Raw genomic sequence first — 20,659 nt, forward strand, 5'->3', positions numbered from 1 at the left:
TATATATACATAGACGTGTATGTATATAGATATCACTCTATACATATATACATAAATATTATACATACCGCTGTATACATACGGAAGGGATGGAGGGGAGCGAGAGAGAAAGAGAGGAGAGAGTGAACGGGAGAGTGGAGTCTTACTTAGGAAGAATGGATGAAGTAGCCAATTACGAAGATTCGAAGAGCAGCCGACCTGCAGCAGCAGCGACAGCAGAAGCGGCGGTGGCAGCGGAAACGCCAGGCGATCAGAGTTTTCGAGGGTGATTGCAGCGCGCGAGAGAGGGCGAGAATTAGAGGGAGATGCGAGAGAGGAGGGAGAGCGTATAGTCTGTAAGAGAGCGTCGGAAAGACGGGCCAGTCGTTTATTATTTTCCTTTCTCAACTGTTTTTTCTTTTTAGATTTTACACACTTCCTGTACGTATATAGCTGTACCGAACACGCGCGGTCGCGCGGACACTTAGCGGGCGATCGATCGCGATCCTCACGGGAGAAAGCTAGCCTGAATCGTTCCTACGTTTCGTCCTCGAGATCGCGAAAATCCCGCGAAAGCTTCGACTACGGGGATCGAGGCGAGCCTTCTATTGTGTTCGGGGCTGCGAAATCGATCGCGGCGGGGTTTGCCCCAGTGATCTCTGTGATCGCGCTCCGACAAGGTAAATAATACCCCATTTGTCCGGGAGAGAGGACTCGGACGGGTGTGTTCGTTCGATATTAATTAATATCCTCGTTAATCGATTTCTTTTTTTTATTCGTTCGTTCGTTGATTCTACGTTAGCGATTTTATGGTAACGTTTGTTAGGGTAGTTTAATTTAGAGTAAAAGAATGGGGTGGTTTTACGATTCCATTGTCTTCAGATTTTACGGTTCTACGAATAGTTTTGTTTTCGCGGAAATGATATTTAGCGGGTATAACATTGTTTTATTTTGTTAAGTCGAAGCACGTTTGTATTAATTTTTTTAATAACGCGGGTGGGCACAGTTTGATCCGGGGGTAGGGTGAGCGGTCGAAATTCTAATCGATCAATTGGGTTTCTTATTAGAAACGGATCGATCGGTTTGAGAGAACGCGACAGTATTCTGCAAATTTTATTAACATCGATCTCGTACTTCCCAATTGATAGAAGTGTCGAGATGCGAAAGATCTTTACCTTGTCGAAACAGATTTCGTTTCATTCCAGTATTATTGACTCAGTGGAACGTCCCTAACAGATGAACTGAACAATATGATTATCGGCTCGAACACAGTAAAAGGTGCAACCGAGGGAAGAAACAGAATTTATTTGACACGCAGTGAATCGCTTCGCATAGTCACTACACAGACTTTTACGTAAGCGTTGCGATCTCTACGATATTCTAAAACACGAGATCGAATCAGGAGCTAAGTCAGGCCCCTTGCTCCCTTTCAGCGACCAGTGTCCCGCGACCATAATTTTTACAATCGGTTCGTAAGCGTATCTTAATTAGCGCGACCGTTTGGCGACGCGAGACACGACCGAGTCGATCCGCCGAGGAAAGGAGAAAGGAGCTGACCGGAAGAGACCTCTGGCGACCTCGGAGTTTCGGCCAACCCTAAACGAGGCCTCGAAGAGGTGGCTCGCGCCTTCGACTACATTTTCAAGAACCTCGCGGGTACTTCCTTCGAATGAAATGTAGAAACATTTTGTGGCTCGGGAGATTCTGGATCCCGTGCGGAGCTGGAAAGAGCCCTGGTGGACCGAACGGTGATTGACGCATGCACCTCGGCCAAGAGGAGCCAAAACGCAGAGGCTTCTTTTCAGCTGTGGACGGATGTTGCGTCCTCTTTGGAGAGCTCGAAGGCAAAGCTCAACCAACCGCGATGGATCCAGCGAACGACCCACATGAGAGCACACCAGCCAGCCGCTCGATATGTCGCGCACAGATCGTCTGATCGGCTGGCGACCTCGAAGGATCCAAGGACCGAAGCGTCGCTCTCGGATCAAGAAACCGCAATTGAGAACCGTCCGATCGATTCAAAACGATCGGCGGACGTCCGCGATAGAATTCGATGAACGAAGAGGACCTGGAGCGACGCTTCCTCATCCGCCGTCTCGAAGAAGATCGTCGTCCGCCGTCTTCTTCCCGAGGGAGTCCGAGAATCGCGAGGATTCTCGGCACTCGCTGGACCGCGCGATTTATTCCAATGAAAAATGCACTGCCTATAGATCGCGAATCGGAAGTGAACGTCCGCTTCAGATGTAAAGAGAATGCGTGCGTATGTATGAGAGAGAGAGAGAGAGAGACAGAGAGAATTGTTCGAATCGTCCGATATCGTCTGTAGATAGCAAGCTCGGAGCTTCGTTTCTCCGATCACGAGTCGCGAAAACGTTGCCGCGGCTTCGCTCTATTCAGCGGATCGATCGTTACCGATCAAATCGATATTTCCCCTCGCGAAGATTGACGACAGAGACCATTTTTTGGGCAACGTCGATTTTTACCAGTAGATCATAGTTTACGATTATAGTATTCTTACCGGGGCTTGGAGACTGTTCTAACAATACCGACCTCTAATTCCTCGTGAATGCTCCGTTAAACATATTTTGTCGCGAGCGAAAATAGCAATACGAAAACCAAAATAGCGGTAGAGAACCTTGATAGAGAAGATATTGTTCCCTTTTCATTTCTGAATTAAATTGTAACAGTTTGTGAGAGTAGTCGTCAAGCCCCGATCGAGACGCATCCCGGAGCCGGGCGGAAGACGCTCGGCGCCGTTAATTACGTTCTGAGTGTGATTTTAGTTTAAGGAACTTAGGTAGCCAGTAGCTCGCGAGGACGCCGGGTTCTCCCAGGTATCAATCGGCGACTCGACTCTCGTTTCTTTGTCTTTCCTCTGTACCATTTCACGGCAACGAGACACCCGCTCGTTATTCCCCGATCTCGACCGATTCGTCGGGTTCGAAGCGTCTCTAGTTTAACGATACCTTATTAAACACTTTTGTAAGCGACTCGTCGAGCGGAAGAGACGAAGACGATCGGACATCTGCCTGTTCCCGTTTCGGAATATCGCGAAGCGCTTTCGAAGGCTCAATCCGAGGACGTTGAGCGGCGAAGATCGATCTTCCCGGACGATCGAGGTCCCGGATCGCGAGATCTATCTTTGGATCAAGAGATCTATCTATGGATCGCGAGATCCATCCGTGGATCGCCGAGACTCTGTCGCGAGAGCCTTTCCGCGTCGATGTTTTTCGTTTGCTATCACCCTTCGGTCCCGCAGTCGGTTTTTCATCGTCTCGGCGTAGTTGACCGCTTCTCCTGTCATTTGTAAATAAGTCATCGAGCGATCACCGTGTACATAACTTTTAGCATACTCATGGAGACTCGAACGTTCATCCGCGATTCGCGCGAAACTCGCGCCGCCTACAGTTTCCCTCGTATTATCTGGTCGGTAAAACCGGGGGGCGAGGACTTTTGTAATTCGCGCGGCAACTTCGACGGACGGTCTTCCATCTTGCGAACATTTTAACGTGAGCGAAATTACGAGCATTTGGTTAACTTGAAATTTTTAGTTTTAGTTTCGTGTACAAGATTACGCGATTACGCTAATCGTTCGAAATATGAACGGTTGATGCACGTTCGATTTAATCGTCGAAATTTCGTATATATTTTTAAGCACTTGGCAGTGCAGGCTGCGCTAGTTTTCTGTTAGAAAACCTTGATTTTTCTTCGTTTACATTTCATAATTTAGACACTCGCCAAAACGCGAAGAGCATTAAAAAAAGAATCAGACAAAAGACCCCGCGCGTTTTATTGTCGAACTTCCAGGATTTTACATCGCGATTCGAATATCCTTTCTTTGTTCTTCGAACAGATCCCTCCGTGTTAGGCGCATCGATCGACTTCTGCCTTGTAAATAAAAAAATCAAATTCGTCTGCCTTTTTCCGAAACGAACCTGGATGATCGTCTGGAACGGATCGTCGAAGTTCCGCGTTCCGATTATTCGCGGTTTAATCGATCCCCGTGGATTAAGCGCGGGGATTGCGGAGAATGAAAACGGAGTACGTAGATACGAGTGTGTGCATGCGGGAAAGAGAGTAAATGAATGAGAGAGAGAGAGAGAGAGAGAGAGAGAGAGAAATGTAGCGTCGATGATCGATCGAGTGCGTGTGATTAATGTTTCCTATTAAAACCGAGAGCAAAAACAAAAGATCGAAGTAACGCGTAGACGATTACTTAACGCGAGGCGAGACCTGTAAATATATAGACTCATTCGTAGCTGGTCAGTCGGTAATTTAACGTGCACACTGAGAACGAGAGAGAGAGAGAGAGAGAGAGCGTGCGTGTGTTTATGAGATGTGTGCGTGCAACGAGAGCTGTTTCTCGACCGAAAAAAGCTAACGCGATAGAGGGAAAATCGCAAACGCGACGAGCGCTTTCGGAGAGGAGGACGCGTACGAGCGTGTGTACGCGAGCATTTCCTTTTTTTTTTCCTTGAACACGTTCACGATTTTCGCGAAAACGATATAACGGTAGCGCGCGTGCGTGCGTGACCGCATCCCACGTGTGCGTGTATGGTTTTTGGTACTCGTCGGCGTATGTGCCGACGGGACTGTAAGCGAATAAAATAACTGGAGGCTAGGTGATAATGCATTAAGTCGTGTAAGGTACCTACGTTTATAGATAATGAATAATTAAGCGACAATTAAACAAAAGAGAAAAAAAAATAAAAAACTCCACGTATACTCCAAAAAACACTAGCGAATATGCCTTCATTAATGGAAAGTGGCTGGCACGGGTTCTACAGAAACAATAAAAGTTGCGCTGCGGAAAACGACCGAGTGGGAGAGAGAGAGAAAGAGTGAGAGAGAGAGAGAGGGGGTAGAGAAAGAGAGAGAAATGTGACGAGACAACAAACGCGCGCGAGAGAAAGAGAGAGAGAGAGAGAGAAAGAGGAGAGATCGCGTTGTGAAAACGACTGGAAAACCAGTGGTTCTCTTGTCTCCGGTCACTGGCACCATCATTTACCGTCACCTCCACACTCTTCCCAAAACTGTTTCTTTCTTCCATTTCTTTTTCGTTATTTTCTTTTGTTTCTCTTTTTTTTTCTTCGTTATTCCTCCCCTCGCGTTTCTTTCAGGTTTCTCGCGCGGCGATCTTTCCTTTCGCGGTTTCCTTGGGTTCACGACGGCTTTCGGAGAGACAGATCTCGCTCGTTTTCGCATTTTTGGAGGTGCACACCGCGGTGACTCGACGAGCGAAAGATAGGACTGTCGGCGTTTATTTAATTCAACGAGAATCGTTTGAAAACTCTGCGCCGAAACGAAAGCGAACAGCGCGAGACTTTTCATCATTGAAATTAAATGAAATTTAGTACGTAAAGAATAGAGAAAAGCGTTGGTTTAGCAGACACAATAAAATCGCGAGCACAAAATCTATATGCCAAACTTCTCCCACAAATACAAGCTACCCCTTGAAATTATAAACTATAAATTAAAAGGCGATCCACGTAGTTGCGATATCGAGTGTCGATCCGTCTCTCCGAAGCTCCGTTTAATTTCCGATCGCTTCACGCTGGCCAAGAATCGGGACAAGAGGGGGGTGAGACTTCCTCGATCGCAGATCCACGTAGATTGGTCGTCGATTGGCACGCGCGCGCGTAATTCGCAAGAACGATCGTCGTCGGTGGAAAAGAAAAAGAGAAATTAGCGAATAAGTCGAATTTGGAGGATACGCGAGGCGACCTGTCGTTAGCAACTAAGAGGCCTTAATATATTCAGTTCTACGGCGGCGACACGCGTGTCGGTTCGACTTTTAAGCGTTGAACACTTTAGCGTAGACGATATGCGCACACGACGCAACCGGGATTGCACGGTTCGGCGCGAGTAATCGATAGTACGGGGCACGATCCACGAGATTAGATCTATTTAGCGAGTCCGGTGACCCTGCGATCCACTCCCGTGATCCTCCACGGAGCAATTAGATCGCCGAAGTTCGAACAGCCTCTGGTTCGCAGCGATTATACGATGTTTCAATTAGTTCTTTCGATGAAAGCGACTGTAATATTCATTGTACGCTCGGAAATCGTTCCGACGATATTTAAAAAATTTTAAATAGGTGGTAGAAGATTTCAGAGGAATTGTAGAGCTGAATAACTTCTTTTAGAATTTAGCGTTCTAACTCGATTTTCAGCATTATTGCACAAAGTTCGATGGTTCGATTAAAGAACGATAGAATACGGTCGGATTTGAGAAGGCTGAGCCGATCGAATCGATGGATACGGCATCGATCGCAGGGTCTCGGATACCAAGATTAGGCGGACTCCCCATTCTGCGTCGATCTAGTCTCGAGTTAGGCCATTTTTCGTGTTCGAAACAACCTTCGGTTCGCTAAACGGTAAAGCAATAAATAGCGGAAGCGAAATAACTATCGTCCATATAAAAGTGTCATCCTAATTGACGATTGCGAAACTGTCTTTACTAGCAACTTGAGGGCGGAACAGACGATCCCCCACGATCCAAGGACCGATCTCTAGCGATCCAGCGAGCAAATGACCGCAATCGACCGCACGAACGTCAACACCGCTGCGGTACCGCTATTGTAAAAGTCCGAAATTTCCAAAAACCCCCGGGGACCGGGGGCTCGCCTAACTTCCGTCAACCGAAAGGACATCGGCGCGGAATGACAACGAGAGGGCCGCCCCATCTGTACAGAGAGAGAGAGAGACATCAGTTTTCCAGGCATGTGTTAGGCGTGTGTACTCGAGAACCGAACAAGCGAGAAATTAACAAACCAATACCACCTAACTAATGTCGTTCGCACGTGCCACACGTTTACAGCGTATCTCATTCTAAAGAAGACTCTACCGGTCGTAGTTCTTCCCCTAAACGAAACGAAGAGAAAACATTTGAAAACAGAAAAAACAGTTTGCGTCACCACTGCCAGATTGTCGTTGTTAACCCGAGAGGGAGAGAGAGTGAGAGAGAGTGAGTGAATGAGTGAGAGAAAGCAGCGACGATCCATAAAAAACGCGACTGATAAATCCTCTCATCGAAGCACTCCCGTTTTTTTTTCCCGATGAACTTCCAGCGATCGTTTCGATCGAGATCCAGCTTCTCGGAGAGTTTAGCTCGCGCCCCTCTGGATCCGGACTGCTCGAGCTCGATTGATCGCTCAAGGGCGTTTCCCCCCACTTCTCGGAAGAATCGAGGGCGGGGAGCCGGGATCGCTCCGCCCACTGACCTTGAGCCCGCAATTGATTCGCTCGCGAAAAGATATAGCAGCGAGAGAAAGAGAAAGAGAGAGAGAGAGTGAGAGAGAGAGAGCTCGGAAAACGCTTCTATAGTCTGCCTTCCCGAAAGAAGAAATCGAGGTACGTTATCTCTTCTGAAAAGTTCTCATTTTTGCCATTGCAACTTTTCATCGGAGGATTTAATTTGGACCTTTTAGAGCAGTTACGAGAAACGAGAATTAAATACAGATCTATTTCCTCTTTTTAGATCAACTTTGACAAGTCGTAGATAGCGATACGACATTTTCGAATATTTCGGACTCGCTCCATGATTAGGTTCAGCTTAACGAGACGGTAAATTGTGGAAAAACACTTGTCTACCAATATAGCGTATTAAGGGTTCGATTCAGCGAGCAAAACTTTCGGACGTTCCATCAAGATGGTGTGCAATCATCTAAATGTTTAGTCGCGAAGGATGAAATGTCGATCGAGTACCGTTTTAAGGATCCTGCAAGAAAATGGGAATTTAACAGGGAGAGACGTTGAACGAGTCTTCCAGGGGTGGCAGGCTACAGCGAGCGACCCTGTATAAAGTCGAGAGTAGTCGGGAGAGCTGGTGTCAAGCACCATTGTTAACACTCGCGAGCGATGTAAATATTAGCGCGTAACCTCGAGATAATTCGCGTACCTTGAAAGTAGCCCGAAGCCTTTTCACAATTAGCGTTAACAAAGATAGAGGGGGGGAGTGTACAACCAGGAGAAGATGGAAGGGGAGGGGGCGCGGACGTGCCCCCCGACGGATAGCGAAACGAAAATCGAAAGAAGGAGAAAAGGGAAGAGAGAGGGAGAGGAGAAACGAAATCCGGGGTACCCGGGTGGCCGACCGGGCACAAAAGGGAGAGACAGACCTCACACAGCAGTTGTACATATAGCTAGACTAGGTTTACCAAGCCGATTATGGTTCTAAGGTTTTACTCGTGTTAGCGAACTGTACTTAGGCGAGCAGGCGCGAGGACGGCTCCGATTCGCGGGACACGCGCGCGTATTTTTTAGACTAGGATTTCCGCGGTGGGTTTCGGAGACTCGCGTCAACTTTTCCTTTCTGTTGTTTCAAGGACACACGGTGTTCTCCCCCCTCGCTAATCTTCCATTCTGTAGGACTTAAGGAGAACTTTTGCGCGCGACACAGGCACACGCGAAAACACCGGCGAACGGACGCCTAGGGTTAAGAGAGACAGCCCTCGAAAAAGGCATTTTCACGATTCAGAACGGGTTTTCTTCGAAAGCGAGAGGGGTAGGAATGATCGCTTCTCGATCCACGAGACGATCCTAGAGGCCGGCCGCCGCCAGGATCGAGGATATATTTTTTTCATTCGTACCGACGACACGGTTTTACTCGCAGAACCCTGTCGAGGACGCCCAAGCTTAGACTGCCCCCTGAAGGAGCGGAGATCGGGAGATTTGAGAGATCGATCGAGAGAAGATCGCGCGTCGCGATCGGCGCACCCTCGATCGTTGAAACGTCCCCCCGCGCGCGTCCCTCCGTTCTCACCGGTCGCTCGACCGAGATGAGTCCTCGCGAAACTATACTCCTCCGAACGAGCCGACTCAGCAGATGCAAACGCGTTCGCGATACTCGCATAATCCGATGGAAAGTTTACGCCTGCTGACTCGTCCGGTTGCTCGAGCAGCCACAAAATTCCTCTGTGATAATGCTAAGAACACTGTCAACCCCCGAAGACCTCCCGGAGCCGCTCGCGATCCAACTTCGCGAGTCGACCGAGGGGAAGACGTTCGGGGCGAGTTAGGGGAATCCGGATCGAAAACGAACCTCGAGGACTCGTTCTGTGGCGAACTCGGCCGACGGTGCCGGGCTCTCGTGCGCGAGGGAAAAGGGAAACGGCGTGGACACCAGGTGTTTCCACCGAGAGCAGCTTTTAGAGCACGCGAATCGCGGATTCGCCGACTACTCGCGCGCGGCGACCTTACAGGGGGTTGACCGGCGCGGCTCGAACACACTCGAAATTCACGGCCAAACTAACTTTTAGGGGCGCTCGCATTATGCCTTCTACGCGCGCGCTCGATCCGTCGCGCCACCCACGACCAATTTTCCTGATTTCCGGCCGCGGGTTTTTTCTGCGGAACTCTCGGCGCGCGAACCGCGGAGAAGTGGTAACGTGGCGGAGGAGAATCAAGTTTAAACGGTATCGATTCGTCCCGTCCTCGAGATCTTCTTCGGATGAACGAGGACTTGTCGGTTTGTTAGGATTCGAACCAGGAAACCCTGGCGCTGCTTTCGAGGAACAACGTCTTTATTCTATTCGGGGGCTATTAACAGAAGTCTTGTGCAATGGTTTCAGACTGTGTGGGTGGTCACGCGTGTTTTCCGTACGCGCGAAATCCGCAGTCTTGCGTTTTAGCGGATCATCGCGCGACGTAATTCGTTTGGAGAAACGAAGTTTAGTGGCGGCCACCCCCGTTTTATCGTTCATAAAAGCACAAGAGAACATGTTATTTCGGGAGACAAATTAGTGCGTCGCAGGAGTCGAGAACAGTTTTACATAAATTCATCGATTTAAAAAGAACGTTCGGGTCCAACCGAATTTCTATTTTATCGAAAAAATAATTGAGGGTGGCAAGTACGGCTTGAACAATTTTTCTTTAGCAGTAATATGGCAGTGGGTATTTGTATTTGCTTAAAAAATTAATTAATCGTGGGTGGCAGGTACGGAAAGAAATTTTTCATTGGGGTATGGAAAGCCGGCCCGGTGGGCAAGGCGCATGTTTCTCTCTCGCAGAGACTGTCTCGCAGGATCGACGCGATCGCTCGCGGAGATCGATACAGATTTTCGAGGATATCCCGCCAAAAGATCGTCGTCGCCACCCTGTGTGTATTTATCGAAGCGCCGGGCCCGTGACTGGCCCGGCAAAAGTGTATCATACTAAACGAAGCCGCGAGCTCTAGGGGCGGCGAAAAGTTGTTTACTTGTAGGCGAAATAGGGGGACGAAGTAGAGAGGCTGATCTCCGCCGTGTAATTTTTATAAATAATTGATTAATTGTAAACAGTACAAGTTCTTTGCGAACGCAGCGTTAATATTACAGTAGAGGACACACAACTTGTAATATATTATGCGAGTGAAGAATGACTGCGAGAGAAAGAGAGAGAGAGAGAGAGAGAGAGAGAAATTGTGGGCGAGAATGAGTCGGCGATTTTCTGGCGGGAGATTCGAATCGAAAGAGGATATTTTTGAAGGGATCTCTCGGCGAAGCAAATTCTAAAGTTGATGAGAGAAGATCGAACGATCGATCGAGAGCTCGAGAGTTTCCGCGCGGATCGCGCCGGCTCGGGACTAATTAGCAATCGAGCGGAGGTGATAACGACACTAGCGGCCATCGCGACGATGGCGGTGTACACGTTGTATATAGGGATAACCTTGTAAAGAAGACGATACGGGGAAAAAAAAAGAAGAAGCATACCGAAAAAAGATTACGTGTCGACGCCTATATCTCTGTTTTAATCTACGTAACGAGATGGAAGCAACTATTTGCTGATCACTATTAACTAATAACTAAACGCAGTTTATTCTATCTGTGTGTGTCGGTTTCGATTGGGCATAGATTTTGTATCACCCTTTTTCTCCGTGTATGGTGTGTAGCCGGTGGTCGATCTCGGGGGAGACGTTGTGTACCGTGTAGAGAACCAATGCCCCCATAGATTTTTCATGAGCAATTTAGCCGAAGATCACTAGACGACTTTCTCGAATTTTGTATACGAACCGCTACCACGAATCTTTCCAACGAAGAACAAGAAGAAGAAGGAGCGAAGAAGAAGAAGAAGAAGAAGAAGCGGGACCGTTCACAACGACGCGTTCGCGCAATAGAGAGCCCTTCTTCCTTCTGCCACGTAGGGCGTCGTCTCCATCGACATCGACCTCCTGGATCGTAGGTTAAATCGTGTCTTTCACAACTACTACGTAGTCCTTGTAAAATCGATTTGCGACTAACGGAATCGCGTTTCTTCGAAAACTAGCTCCCGTTCATTTTAACGTACAACCCGGGCCGGGCCGACGATCGGCGACTAACAGTCGGCCCGCCCCGAAGCGGAATTCAACGGACTATTCGATGTAAGCTTTCGAGTCAACGCGCGATCTTGATCGCAGTCGATATTTAAAAGATTTATCGTGCACATGTCGTAGATGTGTCTACGCACCGGGCGCGCTCGGGACCGTTTTCGCTAACGATCGAAAGAAACGTTCGCGCAAATTAAAGGCTGGATAATTTCGATAAAGATGACTACACCGAACGTTCGGTGTTTTTTTTTTCTTTTTTTATTATTCCGTTAAACAATGATCCTCGAGGATGGATTTGCCGAGCCGGCAACGGATCTGTCATCTAAATTCAATGTGAAACCGTTGAAGTCTGAATTCTCTTCTGCGACGAATCGCAGATTTTTATCGAATACGTAACGGTGTGTTCACAGGACTGATCGTTTCATGCGATCATGAGACGATCTTTTACAAGCGTTTCGAGCAGAAACAATTTATTATAAAATTGGACGAGCGTCGATTTCGTACGAGCTTTCGAAGACGCGAGAACGAAACTGGTCCCGAGCCCCTGTTTTCTCTGATACTAGCTGTAAAAGAAAAAAAAAACGTTCGTGGATTATAATTAAGCGCGCCGTTGGTTCTCGGGCGAAGAAGAACCGAGCGAGAGAAAAGCGACGAGATTGCGCGGCTCGTTTTTCGTTCTCGCGGGATTCTTCGGCGAGAAGACGGGGCGGCGCGAGATCGATCGATACTTCTCGATGTATGGCACACAGCAGTTATCGTCGTAGAGTCGTTCCACACGGACAACAAAAGACAAAAAAGAAAGAGAGAGAGAGAGAGTAACAGAGTTTTGTAGTCGATTCCAGCCTTTTTTCCGATTTCCGTGCGGCGTCCGAATTGTCGGACGGACAATTCGATGGATAATCAAACCGCGGGAACTCCGAATCAAAACGAATCCACTGACACACGGGAATAAAAAAGAGTACCACTCGCATGGAAAATACACACACACACATACACACGCGCGGTACACACTCACCCACTCAAGTTTCGAAGTTTAATGTTTAAGGCGAGACGATTAAACTTTCCCGACCAAATGTATCTCTGGCGAGAGAGACTATGATTTTTTGTCGTTCGCCCGTACGGCACAGCGAACGTTGCCGATTTGTCGCGGGAAATTCGAGAGAGGTTCGCTCGAAGACGCGCTAGGGAAAGGCTTCGAGTTGCGAATGTGAATCCCCCAAAGGCAGAATTTGATTTCCGGTATCGGACGTTTGGAAATCTCGACTCCGTTCGTTTCCATTGCATTTATTTTCTATGCACGATTTTAGATTCGTTGATTCCCGTGCGCGATTCTGATCTCGAGACGGATTCACGTTTGGCATTCTCGCCGAACCTATCCTCTTTTGCTTCTTATGCCTATTCAGATGTACGAAAAGCTTGACTCTACGATTTCCGATCGTTCTACAGGCTGTTCCAACGATCCGACGAGAACACGCGCGAACACGAGATTCGAAAGCGTGCATTTCCACGGGCCGCGAGTTTCCCCCAACGAGTTTCCACTTCCGTCGACGAGCGAAAGACGAGTCGAATTTTTGCTATTGAAACCTTTCGATCGTGCCAGGCTCGTTGGAACAGTCTGTAACGTAACGGATCGTTCGAGCAACTTCAATTTCGCGAGATTCTCCGGAAAATATAGATCGTGAGAGGGGACCAGCGTCGCCGAGACATCGAGACTCGATCGCGATTCTCGATTTCTCGCGACGCTCGTGATCCCGGTGTTGCGAGCAAACGAAAACGAAAAGAAAAAAAAACAAAAAAGAAACAGCTGACATTTGTATCGCGCGAGCACACCACACAAAGGACCCGAAAGTTTAATCGGCCGGACACTCGAAATTTCGTAGGAGATCGGCGTTCGGACGAGAACGTGTAACAGGAGGGAAGCGAACGACGATTAAATAAAGGACAAAAAGGAAAACGAAAAAAAAACCAGAGCATTGAAGACTGGCAATCAAAACTAACTTAGGCAGATTTAAATGAGAATACGCGCCGGGGGAACGGCGATCGCGTCCGACGGAATCGCGCGCGGCCTTGTCGTGGAATAAAAAAAGAAGTCGTTCGATGGAAAATTCTATTCGAAAAGAGGATATTCTATTCTAGAATTTGTTCTTGTCGAGTGTAAAAAAAAAGAGAAGAAGAAGAAGAAGAAGAAAGAGAAAAATAAGAGAGACAACTGAAGTAACGTTCTACCGATTCCGACACGTCTGGAACAGTTCTGTGGATAGTCGAATATTTATTTTTTAATAAAAGAAAATTCTTGGCGACGATCCGGTCGGACGCGGACGCACGGACCGCGGCGGGAACTAAAATGCAATTCTATGCATCTCTCCTTCAAAACAAATAGATCGTACAGTTTTGCGAGTAAAATGCGCGTCTAATGTAACGCTAGTGAGTAGATAGGTAGGTACCTGCATTTCATGAAATTTAACATGCTTGAATAGCTCCTCAATAAATCGTTATACATGTTTTGATAAAGCAGTGGCTCGTTTCTTTATTCCTCTCTGGCGCGCAACGATCGTCCGACGAAATGTCCGTCGAGTTCTCCAATAAATTTACACGAGGTTTCTAAGGCGTTTCTTTCATTTAACCATCCCACCTACGATCACCGCAAATACATTTATTCACCAGGTATGCAGGTAAGTAACAACTCTTATGCATCTATGACGAAACACTACTGTAGTTCTGTACAAATTCATTGCCAAGTATTAGATATATTAGATGTATTGAGTATACATTTTTATTTAAGATAGCTATAGGGCATTTAATTCTCTTTGAACTGTAAAAATCAGTATTGTTTCTCCAGCAAGTTATTTGCTTCGAACAAAAATTCATCTACTTCGCGATTAAATAAATAATTGAATAATTCGACAGTGGAGACTGTGCTGGTGCGAAGGAATTTTTTCGAACACAAAACTGAATTTTTCTACGATCACGCAGCCTTTTATAGCTCAGTTTGCGAATTCCTCGAGCTGCCATTGGCATTCTGGTATTGTAAGTTCCTTGATCAGCTGTTTAGCGTGTGATCGAGGAATCGAGCACAGGAGGACTGGGGATCACTGGAGCTGGAAGAGTGTTTCGAAGCGGCGCGGAAACGAGCGGATTCCAGAGCGCAGAAATCAGCGAACGACCGAAGCGGACGACGGCAGAAATTGTTTAGCGCGGGTTCAAACGGGGCAATCGGAGTGCCGTACACCGATTGGCAGTTGGGACATTCGCGATAAATGCCAGCGGGACGTGAAATTGCAGCCAGGGAGATTCTAATCGGCCTGTCGGACGCCATAAGTTACGCTGTTAAGGAGCCACGGATAACAGCCGAGAAACTAATAAGGCCTAATGAAACTGTTTGCAATGCTGATTAATGATAAAGGGAAGCGGCCTCTTAGGTTACACGTAGGCAGAAGGCCCTCGGTCCTTCTTCTCTTCTCTGTCGCCGCGCTTCTTCGTCTCGCGAATCGTTTTTTTCTTCCGCAGGTGATTCCACGTCGTCGCCGATTTTTATTCATCCCTCGAGTTTATCAATCGAGAGATTAGCTGAATGCGTCGATTCCCTGTTAATAACTAACAATGACAGTGCTACTAATTTTAGAGGAATAATTCTTACAGTGCTGAACGATAGAATCCGAGTTACGCAATCGTATGATAATCCTTTTAAGAAACTGTCGAGGATTGCAACATTTGCTGGTTGCTAAACACGCTGCACAGTGCGATCTGTTCGAGAGCGCCAGCGTCCGAGCATTTCGTTCGGTTTCGATAACGTACAAACATTTGGTGTGTAATTTGAATACGCTTACGCAACCGTTTTCTATACAATAGGATATATTATATATTCCTGGTCGTGTATTCCAGGCGATAAAAATGATAATTGCACGATAATAACCAGCCAACGACTCGCTGCACTCGAAATATCAAAGAAATTCGCTCGTGCGCATTGCACAACTAATCTATAATTCATATTAGGTATACAAGTTACGTAACAGCGAACTAGCTCGCGATTTCAGTTTGGAACAGTTTGCATCCAACGGAGTCAACTTAAAATGGCTAAACTCCCCATGGACGCGGTTCTCATTAAGGAATGTTTACGGCTCGTCGTTTCGACGTATCGTCGACGGGTCGGTGGTTTTGTCCTTTGGGTCTCCCTATGGTCGCGTTCTCTACGGAAATTTCGGGCGACCTCGTTTCCCGGGCTCGAGAGTCCCGTTTCGGTGTCGGGGGTCGAGAAACGAAATTGTTGCGCCAAGGAGATTCGTGGAGCAGAGCCGCGGTGCAGTTCGCGAGGCGTCGGTCACGGGAATCGCGGTGGAAGTTCGGCGTTTGCTGTGATCGCGAAGCAGCTAAACGTTTTCTATAGATATCCGCGTAGTGGTCGGCCTATCATTCCATTGACAAAACGAGTTTCCGTGGCCGCGTGCTGACGCAAGCGACTGTTTACGATCGACACGTGCTCCGCGGATCGAAGAGCTGTGCGCGCGACTCCGTTGTCAGTAACGTTGCGAGCGTTTCGCGATCCGCGCGCGCGTCCTCGCATTCCGCGCCGCCTCGAAAACCCGCGTCGCTTCGAACCTAATCGCCGCGAAATATCTCGGTGATAGTCGCTTCACGCGATTTCTTCCATCGTCTCTGCGAGATCTTTGCGAAACGGTCGAGGCCGTCCAGCCAGCTCCAGGACTCTCTCGTCGAGGAAGATTTTCTCTTTGGTAAATCTTCTGCGCTGTCTGGCAGCCTTGGCAGCTCGGTGTGCAACTTACCAAGAAAGAGAGAAAGAGAGAGAGAGAAAAGGATTATAACGCGTTCGCATGAATTCTGCAGGATCCCTCTTCAAAGTTAGTGGTTCGTTCGTCGAAGAATTGGTCGCGCTGGAGAAAATTGTTATATCTTGGCGCGAGATCTTTACGATCGAACTTAACAATTCGGTCGCTGGATCGTTGAACAAGATCGCCGATAAGGAGCCCTCGAACTAGACGATCCTCCTTCGAGTTTAGCGACCAGCTGCTAGAAGATATTCCACCAGAAGGAAAAAAAAAGAAATTGGGTCACCGAAATGTTCTAAAAACTCTGGACGATCCTCTTTCGAACTTGGCCATCGGTTTCGTCATTCGTCAGAGGAGACGGGCTATCAAAAATTCCAGGTTCCAACCGGTTGCAACATCGGCGAACGAAGAGGTATCCTCGGTGCCGTAAGGATCCCCTCTGAAAGTTAGCGGCTCGTCGCTGTCCGGCTACCGAGCCTCGAAAATCCTGTTTCAAGGCTCCCGGCCGAGCACGAGAGGCATCGGCGAGAGCTGTCAGTCGGTGATTAGTGTTCCTTGACAGGAGTTAATCGCCGCCAAGGTGAAGGAACCCTGGCTAGTGACGGGGGAAGGGACCCGATGATTCCGGTGGGTAATTTAGCACCTGATGTTCGCGCGGCCCGCGCGGAATCCTCTCGTTGATCATCGAAGGCTCGTCGGCTCGTTTTCTCGATCGGGCGGTCTCGGCCGGCGCGCACTATCGCGGACAGAAGGCGGCGAAACGCTGGCGACAGTGATGTAACGGTGGAAAATAAAGCGGTGACTCGCGTGGATATTGGTACCGTGTGCTGGCGCACGCGTAAACACGTGCTAGCGGACGCGCGGCCGTGGTCCGGTGTCCGGCTGCCGGCCTTCCACGAATTTCGGTGGCAGTTTTTCCGAAAACCTCCACCCGACCGCCAGGCTCCCTTTCTCTCCTCCCTGTAGCAGATCGCCGATTCTCGATCGCTGGAACCGCTCGCAGCTCTCGCGCTTCGGACCTCGGCCTTGTGCACGAACCGCTGTGTTTCAATGGGAGTCTCTGCTACCGACGAAAGGCAAGTAGATCGTTGTCCGGGCCGACGTTTGGAAAAAAAACATTCCTGGCGGACACGTCAGACTCTATTTCCGGCGGCGCAACCTCTCGACACTCATTAGCGTTTTCTAGTTGCCGCGCCGGCGGGGGTCAGCGTTATCGGGCGTGCGGATCGCGCGACCAGAGCGAGACGTGTCCACAACGAATCCGACTGTGTTCGATCGCGATTTTACGGCCTACGAGCGGCTCGCGAACGCCCCGCGCGCCCCGTTAATCGCCAGTTCAAACTCCGCGAGATTGCCAGACGTCCACGAGATTTTCGGGCCTCGACGATCCGCGCTTTCTTTCTCGAGCCACTCGTATCTTTATGCAGATTCCTTCGCCGTTGCTGTTTTCAAGAAATTTCACTCTGTGGATCTTTATGCAAATTTGTCCAATTTTTTCTTGGCTGTTTCGATGAAGGACAGACTTAGTTATCGTAATCGTAACTTCGACACTGTTGCGGACTTTTTACAATTAGACTGAAAACCGTGACGACGCTCGACTAATTGCCTTCTGTTCCGAAGAGTTCGCGTGGAACAGTTTTATCACGACAATAGGCAATTTATAAATTTCTCCTGTAAAATAGCATGATCCGGATGTAGGTCAAGGAACCGCGAACGCGTCAATATTTGTCTCTGCTTGAGAAAATGATTACCAGAGACTTTTTCCTCTCGGCGATTATTCTACGGCCTCTCGGCGGACATGCTGTCATCAAACTTACGACCTGATGACTTTTTGCAGGCATTACCAACACTGTACCATCGATACCTATCATACTCAAACGTAGCTCTTAGCCTTGAATAGCATTCGCCTTCGAAAAATATTCACGCGTACGTATATGTACCATTTGGCATATTGCTATACCGATCACGACTCTGCACGCTAATTAAAGTTGCAATGATAGTCGTAAAATTATCTCTCTTGATCAAAGCCACGAGTTTTTTCAAAGACGGTAAGAACATGCTCCCCTAACAGCTCGATTGCGTATGAAAATCTCAGTAGTAGAGAAAGTAGAGAAATGAAGAATCTATCCTGACCTTTCGTTAATGCAACAATAATTACACGTCTGCTATTTCTGTAATAAAAGACACGGCCGCGTTGTCGTCGTTCGTTCAACCCTTCTAATTCCATTAAAATTCTACCGTTAATAATAGCTCGGAAAAATCTGTCCGGCTTCGTAATATTCTCCGTAAATAATACAATCGCTAAAAGTAAAAAGGACGAAACTCTGCGGCCACTTTGTACAGAAAATTCGCAACAGTGGCGAGAAGAAAACCGGCAGCAGTTCGCAAAGGAGGTTCAATTTCCTGCAAGCTCCGAATTTACGTGAAAGATAGCCGCGGAGGAAACCAAAAAGAAGCGACGAAAATAAATAAGAGGGAGAAAGAAAGAGAGTAAGAAGGAGAGAGAGAGAGAAAGAGTAGGAGGGAGGGTAAAGCTCGAGGAGCAACGATACGGAACGGATTTGAACGGGATTCCTCCCGGGGCGAGGAACACTGTTCCCAACGGAGAAATCATCCTCCGGGTGAACGAACTGCGAGAGTCCGATGAAACCTGGGACTTGCTCGGACTCACCTCGCAAGCACCTCGATCATTGAGCCCCGTCCGCGGGATGTTGCACGGGCGAAACTTTATATTCGCGAGCTTGAGACGGTAATCCATATTACCGGGGCATTACTGTCAACTCGTCTGCGCGCCGGCCTAGGGCTTCTTCAGTTTCCTGCGGTTTATTTCACCCGTGACTTCCCGTCACTTATTCCCGTCACACTTCCCGCGGGCCAGTTTCGCGATCGCGCGCGCCCACGCGCCACGGAAAAATCGAACGAGATGCGATCTTCGCCGCGACGAACCTCGAATCGTTCTTTATCCGAGGTGTGCAGAACCGCGACGTTTATTCGAAGGAAACTCGTTTCCTCTCGGATTGCGCGAGTTGTAAGAATCAAATCTATAAATTACGCTGTAGAATAATCTCCGAACGCGTGGATAACGAACGTACGAAATGCGAAGAAATCGTCCAAAAATTCTCTGGAGCAATAATAAAGTGTCCCGAGGAATGATCTCAGAAATCCATCGAGTGATTTATAAAAATGAGAATTTGCACGGAGATCCACAATATATGTAATGTCTACCATGCTATCAATCTTCGTAATTTCGAGCAAAAGTGTTACGCACCGTCCTCGAGACGACAGCGGCAAGTGAAACTTGCTTTCACGAGGGCGAGCGTTTTTCCCAGTTTCGAAAGGGAACAGGGTCGGTCGAAGGGCCCGCGCTCGAGTGTCGGAGTGTCGCGATTACGAGCGGGTTACAGCGACGGAGTAGCCGGATAAGAAGTTCGGAGGATCGGCAATTAAGCAAATGGTTCGCGGAGAGGCGACTGAACTTTCAATCGGGCCCGGGCCGGCTGAAATACCAACGCGATAATAAACGGCAACTTTCTCGGAGCAGGTTTCGGCGCGACGATGACGAACGGAAGAGCCGACCGTGAGGCGAAAATTCAGAAAGCGGGCCGACGCGACCGTCTGGTCGTTCCCGGCTGCCCGGCGACCAGCTAAGAAGACGTCGAGGACTTCCGGTAGCCATGGGGAACGTGCCCTCGTGCTGTCCGCATCGTAAAAAGGTGAGTCTTTTCCCCCTTTTTCTTCGCGCTTCACTTTCTCTCGTTTGCCGCGTTCGTGCCTCCACGCCGAGAAACGATATCGGCAATCGATGCCGCTAATATTGATCGCCTCGTTTCTCAAGTATAAGCTATAGAGCTGCGCGATGAGAGCATGGTTTTATAAATCTCTCTATTCCGTTGGTACTCCGTTGGTTGACTTAGGAGTGAAACGCTGATCTGCGAGGTGGCAGCACTCGCACGATGCGTGGGATGTTCGGCGTATACACTACCTTCCAAAAGCATAACACTTATAGAATGTTAAATAAATTTGAGAAATCCGTAGAAAATTGTTGCAATTTATTTTAAACTTATTTCTATGAAACTATGACAAGTATATGTGTCTTTATACCTTTTAAATTATGATAAAAACAACGTCGATTTTATAAAGGAAAATTTAATCTTCTTTCCACCAAACACGAGTGGAAATTCTGCAAATTAATTTTGCAGTTCACAATAGAAATTTATGATTTTTTATCTACCTTGAATCAAGAGCAAATCCTTAGCTACGTTCTCGGTGCAATTTTGTTCAAAGATGTATGTTCGAAGATCTAATAACCGCAATGAATAAGACAGAGAGCGACCGATTGTGCGACAAGAAAAGCTAGGAAAGTTAACGGTGGCGCCATCTACGGTGGCGACATTGTGAACTAACGTTCCCTATCTCACCCGTGTGTAAGACAAAGACAGAGATAGTGTGCGACAAGGAGGGAAAATGCGCGCTTGTGCCACCAACTTTGTTGACGAACTTCTAATACCCTGGTACGTAGCAGGAGCACATGATACACAAGGAGGTATCCGACAAGGACAGACTTATGCGGTTTACGAAGTAAGACAAGGATAGACAATGATCGTCTCTCTCGA

At 48.0% G+C, this 20,659-nt stretch overlaps 2 protein-coding genes across 3 annotated transcripts in view; both read left to right on the forward strand.

The window, feature by feature from the left end:
• Positions 1-13,736, forward strand: part of Nmo (serine/threonine-protein kinase nemo) — a 170,534-nt gene extending 156,798 nt beyond the window's left edge. The window contains exon 10 of one of the 2 annotated variants that reach the window (XM_078188342.1): positions 6,443-13,736. In XM_078188342.1, the coding sequence (XP_078044468.1) occupies positions 6,443-6,494 (52 nt within the window). In that variant the 3' untranslated portion in view covers positions 6,495-13,736. Of the gene's footprint in view, positions 1-1,184; positions 6,058-6,442 lie in introns of those variants that run through there. The other variant, XM_078188344.1, reaches the window with a different exon arrangement.
• A 2,118-nt stretch (positions 13,737-15,854) lies between these two features.
• Sarm (sterile alpha and armadillo motif) overlaps positions 15,855-20,659 on the forward strand; it is a 110,619-nt gene continuing 105,814 nt past the window's right edge. The window contains exons 1-2 of the mRNA XM_078188575.1: positions 15,855-17,122; positions 19,588-19,759. Coding sequence (XP_078044701.1) covers positions 19,721-19,759 — 39 coding nt within the window. The 5' untranslated portion in view covers positions 15,855-17,122; positions 19,588-19,720. The remainder of the gene's footprint in view (positions 17,123-19,587; positions 19,760-20,659) is intronic.

This window comes from Augochlora pura, chromosome 8, assembly GCF_028453695.1.
Source record: "Augochlora pura isolate Apur16 chromosome 8, APUR_v2.2.1, whole genome shotgun sequence".
Lineage (NCBI taxonomy): Eukaryota > Metazoa > Arthropoda > Insecta > Hymenoptera > Halictidae > Augochlora > Augochlora pura.